Consider the following 8986-nt stretch of genomic DNA (forward strand, 5'->3'; position numbering starts at 1 on the left):
TATTTACCAAAACTATAATATTTCTCATTTTAGATTAGTCCTTAAACTTTGAATATTTCAATTAATCCTCAAACTATGAATCTCATTTAAATTATTCCTTAAAGTTTTGAACATTCTAATTTCATCCCTAAATTATGACCCTATTTCTAATTTAGTCTCTAAAATTTTGAATATCCTAATTTCATCCCAAATTCATCCAATATATAATTAGTTTCAACCATAACTTAACCTAAAATTTATTTTTTTCAAATATAATAAATAACGTGGCGTAACGATTTTATTTACAAGAGATGTGATTAGTATATACGTATAGTTGGGATGAAATTGGAATGTTCAAAAAGTTTAGGTACTAATTTAGAATAAAGGTCATATTTTAGGGATGGAATTGAATATTCAAAGTTTAAGTACTGATTTAGGATGATAGTCATAATTTATATATAAATTGAAACATTTAAAAGTCTAGTGATTAATTTAAAATAAGAATCATACTATAAGAACATGTGATGCAATTAATTCATAATATTTTACAAAACTTTATAACCTAACATCATTAATGATAAAGCCTTTTGTGATTTTATCTTCCGTAATTATTTTTAAAATAATATCAACCATCAAAGAATCTAAATAGGTAGGAATTTATACTCTTTATAAATAAAAATATTTTAATAAAATATTGAATTTTGAAAATGATCCCTTGAAGTATTTAAGAATAAAAATAGGATAGGATCCAATTACAAATGTTTTGCACTTTTTTAGTATCGTTGGATAAGGGAAATAAAAGATCAGATTAACCGTAGGAAATGAGAAGATATTCACAAAAAAAATAAAACAATGAGTTAATCTCAATTTGATTTATTTTATCTAACGATCCTAAAAAATGTAAAACTAAAATTTTATAAGTGGTTCCTAACTAATAAAAATACTTTAATAAATACAAAAAATGTAATATATATATATATATATAACTTTGATTGTGTTATATTAACACGAAAATATAATAAACTATAAACAATTAACACAAAATCTCACCCACTTTTGCTTTTTTTAAATACTAAATATATGGATTTTAAATTTATTATCAAAATCTACGTGTTTAAATGCAAATAATTAATATATGGAAAATATAATAAAAGAAAAAAAGTTAAAACTACAGGGGTGTAAACAGAATTATTCCAAAAGTCACATATACTAGAAACAATCCTTAATGAATCGTCAATGTGACATTGTTTTATGATAATATAGACCTTGATTAAATTTATGGTGAATTAATAAGGAATATTATTTTAATTTTTTATTCATATTAAGTTTTTCAGTAAATTTTAAATTTTATTTATAAATTATAATTATATTAGATAATGTTTTAAAAAAGTTAATCATATATTCATTCGATATTCAAGTAGATTTTTATAATTTTTAAATGTTATATTCAATTATAGGCTTTTGAATGATTTAAAATTCATACTCTATATTAAATGATAATAATCAAATTTAAATCTCATGATTACATGATTATCATTATTAAAAATTTAAACAAAGTTAATGCCAGTAAATATTTCTAAGGGTAAACTATACGTTTAGTATATCAACTATCACGTTTGTTTATTTTAGTCACCCAACTATTTTTTGTTTCAAAAGCATACCTAACATTACAAATTGTTTTCTTTTTTATCGTTAACCATTAAAAAATTAACGGTGGTGTAGGTGTATCATCATAAGTTAATGACATGTTATCGTTAATTTAAAATAAAAACGTAACATTATGTATGATTTTGAAAAAAAAATTAGTGACACAAATGAAACAAAAATGATAATTAATATACTAAAAGTGTAGTATACCCTCTTTCTAATATCAAATAAAAAGCACAAATATTAAAAAAAAAAATAAATGAAAAGGAGAAAAACGACTTCTCTTCTCAATATCATACATGCCTTGGCTGTGTCATTCTCAGTTGCATCAACAGGTCATTATCTTATACAGTTTTTTTTCTTTTATTTTTCCCTGTGTTGTTTTTGTTTGAAGATTGTCTTTTCTGGGTTATTCATTCTTTTAGTATTTGTTGTTACAGGTGAGTGAAAACAGAGGAGGATCTGATGTACTTGCCGGTTGATCTTAATTATACACAAGATCATGATGGCCCTCGAAAATAAAGGTTAGATTTCTATTCCGGGTTCAAAGTTTTGAACTTTGATCTGCTTTGAGTTATGGGTTTTAGGTTATTCGATTTAATTTTTTTCTGGTCTTTTTATGTGAATTCTTTTTGGCATTGTGTTGATGGGTTTTGAGTTATGCTGTTCTTAAAAATCCAGTTCCTTTTCACTGCTTTATTTTTTGAGTGTTGAGATCATTTTGCTCTATCTTCATCTGGTTTGCTTTAGTTTTTGAGTGTTTTTCTTTTGAATAATTTAAATCTAATTTAGGTCTGTTAGGGTTCCTATTGGACTGGATAAGCGATATGGTGTCTTAAAAGGCTTTTAAAATTTCTGGTCTTGCATTGAACATAACTAATGTGGACTGCAAGTTTATGTATACTTAATTATGTAAATTTTATTTTGGAGAGTCGTATCCGAATCTGATGAACAACATCTTACTTACTAAAATATGGTACCAACTTGTTTTGTTACCCTAGATTGTATTTATAAACTGAATCTGTTGTTTATTATTGGAATGATTGGAAGAGAAGTATGTAATTACTTCTACATATTTAGTTACTAGCGTCTGTTATCCAGCCAAATCTACCTTCTTTACTCTTAAGCAAGTTATACTGTGTGGAGAAGATTACATGGTGTATTGTACTATTTCTAGATAATTTTGAACATTTTTCGCTTGCTCAGCTCTTTTGTGTGGTACCCTATTCTGTTCATAGCCTCATTGTCATACACACCTGCACAGTTAAGGAAGTTACTGTTTCTTTGTTGCAATCTGCTGCCATTGTTTAGCTTAACTTCACTAGGAATTAGGTGTAACTTGGGCTTAAATCAATCAGTGGGCAACATTTAGCTAAAAAGATTGTCATGTATACTTTGTATATAATCATGAAAACTTACATGTCTAGTAAAGTTTCTGCATGTTAGCTACAAACTTTATGATTGGATAGGCATTCCACAATTTATAAATTAAGATATTAATAAAATGGGTCTTTTTTTTAATTTATTTAGGGGGCATTGACGCTCATTCTCGAAAACAAGTAGAACTGGGTGGGTTTGTATTTTCATCTGGCTAATCTGCACGTAGTTAGTTCCTCAACCAGCATTGCTAAACGAGTAGAACTGGAGATTGGAAATTGTCTCCTGTTAGTTGCCAAAGTAAATCTAGCCTTGTGTATAAAACTTCACTAGTTAGTACTTGGTTGATTTGTTCATTTGGATCCCATTGAAACTTATCTCCCTTTTCATGCTCTTTATCCACATATTCCCTATTTTCTTCTCGTTTTCTTTTCCTTTTGTAGAAAGGTAACTGTAGATTGCTTGCTTCTGGAGCAGTTTCTAAATTTTAACCAACAATTACAGACTATCAATGACATTCTCCATTACTGTGAAGAATCATGACTTGTGAAGTCATTCTTCGCAATCTATGTACGTCATCACTTTTTTTTTCTTAAAAGTTAGAAAGTATGCAACAACGAGTGATTTGGAGGTTACTAGAGGCTTATGTGAACATAATACATTCTTGATTTACATTTAATCATCTTTTTTTATTAGAATAGCTTGATAGTATAGTCTTTAGGCAAACAACTTTGTTGATGATCTTGTGAATTAAATGGAAATTAACGCACTCGTTAAATTATTACCTTGAATTTCAGCATATTGAGATGGATATATTCCAAGAAAGCGCCAAAGTTTATCTTTGAGTGTCCTAACTTTTAGAATTTTCAGTTCTTGAACCCTATTAGTCACCATTTTCTTGCACTTTTTTGTGATTTTTCGCTTGGCCATTGTGTCAGCAACTGTCATTTATGTTTGTTCTTTGATTCAGAGGAATTACTATGGGCCATATTATGATGATAAATCAAATTTGATATACTGATATGCATGGTTATATTTTATGTAGAAACTACGCAGAACTGCGAGGCAACCTTAAAATGCCTCCAGACAAAGGGGTTCCCGTACAACCTGCAATGTACCGGGAATTCAATTGAAGACCTTCCTGAGATTAAAGATGAAATTTGTAGTCACCAAGGTGGGGATGCGGTAGAACCCGTTTGCTCTTTGAATCGGCAGTTTATGGAACTTCCAAACGAATTTTACCACAAACCTACCTTCTGCATGATTCTGGCTCTTGGTCGACCTTCTATCCCGACTCTCATAAGTTGCAGCCATACCCACCAAATGCTTTTGGGAGCCAGTTTTACCAATTTCCTGCGGATAACCGTTTCACTATCCCCCCATAAATGGTCACACAAGGATACCCGTATGAATTCCAGTCCAAGATTTTCAATACTTTGTGGTTATAGACTTTGAGGCTACCTGCGACAAGGAGAGAAATCCCATCCACAGGAGATTATCGAGTTTCCTTCTGTCATTGTGAGCAGTGTTACTGGCCAGTTGGAAGCATGTTTCAGACATACGTACGACCTACTTGCAACCAACTCCTGAGCGATTTTTGCAAGGATCTGACTGGCATCCAGCAAATTCAGGTCAGTTCCGAATTCCTTGTCTTTATCAAGAATATGAACTTGTGAGCCTATTCTAAATCCATATGATGTTCTAGGTAGATAGGGGTGTTACTCTGAGTGAGGCTCTCCTTAGGCATGATAAGTGGCTTGAGAAAAAGGGCATAAAGAACACTAACTTCGCCGTGGTGACGTGGTCAAACTGGGATTGTCGGGTAATGCTGGAATCTGAGTGCCAGTTTAAGAATCCGGAAGCCTCCTTACTTAACCGGTAAATGATTTTGATATGTGCTTGTTTGGAAATCATATTCTGTGTTGCAAAATGTTATGATAATGTTGACACCATTGACATTTATATTTATATATTCTTCTTGTTTTCCTTTCGGCAGTTGGAAACTTAAAAGTTCCGTTCCATGAGGTTTTAGTGGCGTGAGATGCAATCTGAAGGAGGCAGTCGAAATGGCAGGCTTAGTGTGGCAGGGGCGTGCACATTGTGGCCTTGACGATGCCAAAAACACAGCTCCTTGGCTATTGATGCACCAGGGTTTTAAGTTCGCTATCACAAACTCACTGATGTGGCAGGCTAGTGATGGTCCGGTGACATGGAACTCGATCCCTGAGAACGGGTTTCACTCTGCATCACCCCCACAAGCCTAAGGATCAACAAATGCCCCTATTCCAGTCACCCTTACTGTTTCTGTGGGGTAAAGAGCAGCAAAGGAATGGTTCGGAAGCCCGGGCCAAAGCAAGGAAGTGTCTTCTTCGGCTGCGGGAACTGGACTGTCACCAGAGGTGCTCGCTGCCCACTACTTCGAGTGGGCTTCTCCTAACTCGAAAATCTGTTAAAGGGCTTGTCCATTTCTTGATGGCATCTTAAACCCTCCTTAGATGACTTTTAAGAATGAAAAAAGAAAAAAGAAAAAAGTTATAAAAGCAATGATAATGACTTGTCTCCTCGTTGAAGCACATATACCTTAAGTTGCTTAACTGCTTGCTGAGGCTTCTTCTTCTAGGAAAACACTGTACTAGTGTTTGGCTAGTTCGGCATGGATTCCGACAAATTGAGCTTCGAACATGTATAAAGCTGACTTATTTGACAGGAGAACAAATGGATAATGTGGGGATTTGATTTAGTTAGATTTATGCATTTACATGGTTAAATTATCATACAATAATCTTATGAGATAGTGACAGCTTGATTTTTTGCTTTTCTAATGGAACTGAGTAGTGTGTGCTTGCAACTTAGATCTGTTTTCTCTTTTAACTGCTTCTAACAATCTTACATAAACACGGCTCGGGTTGGTTCCAGTTCGGTCCTTTATGTTCTGTGTTGAAATCGGGTCCAATGCACTCGTTGGCTCGTCCAGGAGCAAAACCTTGAAACCGAAATTTCGAGATGTCAATATCCATGAAAGAAACCGAGTTATCTTGAAGTGATAGCTCAGAAAGAAAACACGAAAATGCAACGTAAACATATCGGCCGGAGCGAGGGGGCATGGCTACCTCATCATTAGCAAGTGTCCGAGCAAGTGCAACTCTTTGAGCTTGACCGACGGATTCACAACCGGTTTTACCTAGAAAGGAGGAATCAAGGTCTGCAAGTGTAAGCAACTTGGAAACTTCAACATCAGTTAACTTCTACCCTCTCAACTTCTGTCCGTATCGAATGTAGTCTGCAACAGTGCTTGAGAAAAGATCGACACATCCAGGGACAGACTTAGGATCCTTTGTTAGGGGTGAACTTAAAAAATTTTAGAAGATAACGAACTTATAAAATTCTAGAGGGCGAAAATAAATTATCAATAAAAAATATAAAGAAATATAAAGAAAATATCTAAAATATGTACTAGTTTAAAATTTTCAGAGGGATAAATGTAGGGACATCTTTACTTAAAGAAACATAAATGTATTTCTCTAAAGTAAATACGAAACCCAAACATGATGGGGCATAAACTATGTAGATCTTTTCTCCACCATAAAACATTTAAAAATCAACTCAAGAAAGCTTAGTCACTTACATTTGAAATTTTCCAATTGTTAGCTAAACCTTAATTAAGAGTTTTTGTTTCGTCGATGTGTTTTTAGTTAATGAAAAATAAAACCTTAATTAAATTAAGGTTTAAAATACAAAATGACTCGTAGACTTTGTAAGTTTGGTCAAATTGACCCTCAACTTTTTTTAGGTCAAATTAGTACATGAAATTGACAAGTTTGATCAACTGAATTGTTTTTGGATTAGACTAGCCTCTGAAATTGATAACTTCGTTCGAATTAGTCTTTGATCAATTTAAGAATTTTTAAGTTCATGTATTAATTTAAAATTCTTTTTATTTAAATACAATTTGAAACAAAGAAAATATTAGGTACCAATTTAAGAAATATCTTGTCTTTGATAACCTCTTTGATTGAAAGTGAAACGGCTCATCATTTTTATTTTTTTATGTTTTTATTTTTCTTTCTCCAAAGATAAAAGTTTTACAATTTCATCATTGTCTCGTGTCAACGATGAAGTACTATTCCCGACGTCTTTTTCAACCAGTCAAGATATAGACAAAGTCGTCTCATTGTCTTCTATCATTCTATATGTTTAGATTTTACCTAAATCATCTTAAAACTTATGAAATTCAACTATAAACCTAAAAATTCGTAAAACCTTAAATCACTCTTAGCTATAATGTCCACAATCTTATTAGTGTGGAATAAAAACATACAACTCGTGTCCTCTTTTTCATCTCCCTACCATTCTTCATCGAGAAATAAAAGAGAATTTAAAACTAAGGGTTTTGCATAGAAAATAAGAAAATTTTAGGATCATTTCATAATTTTTAAATGAAAAATATCCAGTCATAACACTGATAAGTATTTAATGACAGAGCGAACAAAAAACGAGCAAACCGAAAAGTTTAAGGAGTAAATTAAAAAAATAAATTTTAGTAACCAAAATAGGAGTAAGAAAAGAGTTTAATGATAAAATTCATACGGTACCATAATTTTAATATTTATTAAGAACATATTCATACACTAATCAATATATCCTAATCACATTTATTAATTACATTTCTAATTCCAACCAAATCTTACTATTACTGTGCTCTTCAAACTCCTTAATCAAGACATTTCAATTCCAAACCTAATTATGCTGAGCAAAGTTACCACCTACCTTTCTATCTCTTAGCTTACAAGTCACTTCTCTCCAAATGTTTGTTATGCGATTTGTAGCTTATACCTACCTTAATGTGTACCAACCAACCAAGATTTCGAATCAATGAAATATTCAACCACCAAAATAATCTTTTCTAGGGTTTTGATAATTTGCCTTGCAGTATATTTCATCTGGTTTTTTCTCCAGCAGACAATGTCATACTATCAATGTGAGGTATGGCAGATGGAGGGTGAAGACGGTGGTGAACACGATCTGTCACTCTGTCCCGTGTTTTTTATCGAAATCTTTGCTAACGTTGTTTGCCATCACACGACCACCGTCCAACGGCTTTTCCTGCCGCAGGAGCAGTTAACACAGGCCAGCACATCGTGGTCGGCTATATGTAGCAAGCTTTCTCAGCTGGGAGTACCCTTTAGCCTTCATGCCACGGTGATGCATAAGATCATCGAATGTGCACGTTCGGCCTTGAGCGAAACGCGTAACAAGGAACGCAAGAACATCCCTATTATCGTCACTCTCGGTCCCGAAAGATTGCCATGGGAGGAGGAAGAAGCAGTGAGGGGTAGAAGCAAGGGAGCCATTGGATCATTGAAGGATGTTGAAGTTGAAGGTAATATGAAGTGTGTTATTTGTTTGGAAGAGATATTGGATGGGTTTGAAGCTAATCAAATGCCTTGCTCCCATGTATATCATCAACACTGCATCTTAAGCTGGTTGGAGAAGAGTAACCTTTCCTCTTTGTCGATTTCAGATGCCTACCTGATCTGTGAAATTGAATCTTTTGCTTTTTTTTTGTTTTCCAAGGTGGCCAATCAATACTCGTTAAATAACAAAATCGTAAGGTCTGAATTTTGCTTTTCCAATAAAGTTTTTCAAATCCAAATTGTTCTTATCTTATTGAGTGCAAACTGCAGCGATTGTTAAATTGCTGCTGTTATGTTAAAGGTTTCTGCAAAACAACAACTTATCCTTTTTCGGTCGGTTAACTAGTTATTAGTTGAATTGAAGAATTCTCAGTTAAATGATATATTTCGGATTGGAGCATGTATATATCCAAGAATTCTAAGGTGATGCATCGTTCCCTGTCTAGAAATAGATGCCCCGGTATGATTATCACATAGAGCATTCATTTCCTCCCCCCCCCCCCCCCCCCCCCCCCCGATAATGCAATTTCTCGAACCTGAGTTCATTGAAGAGAACAACACATTCCCTC

The 8986-nt window shown here is 33.3% G+C and overlaps 1 protein-coding gene and 1 pseudogene across 1 annotated transcript; both read left to right on the forward strand.

The window, feature by feature from the left end:
- The first annotated feature begins 1988 nt into the window (after positions 1 to 1988).
- On the forward strand, positions 1989 to 5534 carry LOC120213167 (annotated as a pseudogene).
- A 2461-nt stretch (positions 5535 to 7995) lies between these two features.
- On the forward strand, positions 7996 to 8543 carry LOC120213386. Its single transcript, XM_039211552.1, has 2 exons — positions 7996 to 8426; positions 8525 to 8543. The coding sequence occupies exons 1-2, from the start codon at positions 7996 to 7998 to the stop codon at positions 8541 to 8543; spliced, it is 450 nt and encodes a 149-aa protein (XP_039067483.1).
- The last annotated feature ends 443 nt before the right edge of the window (positions 8544 to 8986 follow it).

The sequence above is a fragment of the Hibiscus syriacus genome, unplaced genomic scaffold (genome assembly GCF_006381635.1).
Source record: "Hibiscus syriacus cultivar Baekdansim isolate YM2019G1 unplaced genomic scaffold, ASM638163v2 tig00110020_pilon, whole genome shotgun sequence".
NCBI classification, from domain to species: Eukaryota; Viridiplantae; Streptophyta; class Magnoliopsida; order Malvales; family Malvaceae; genus Hibiscus; species Hibiscus syriacus.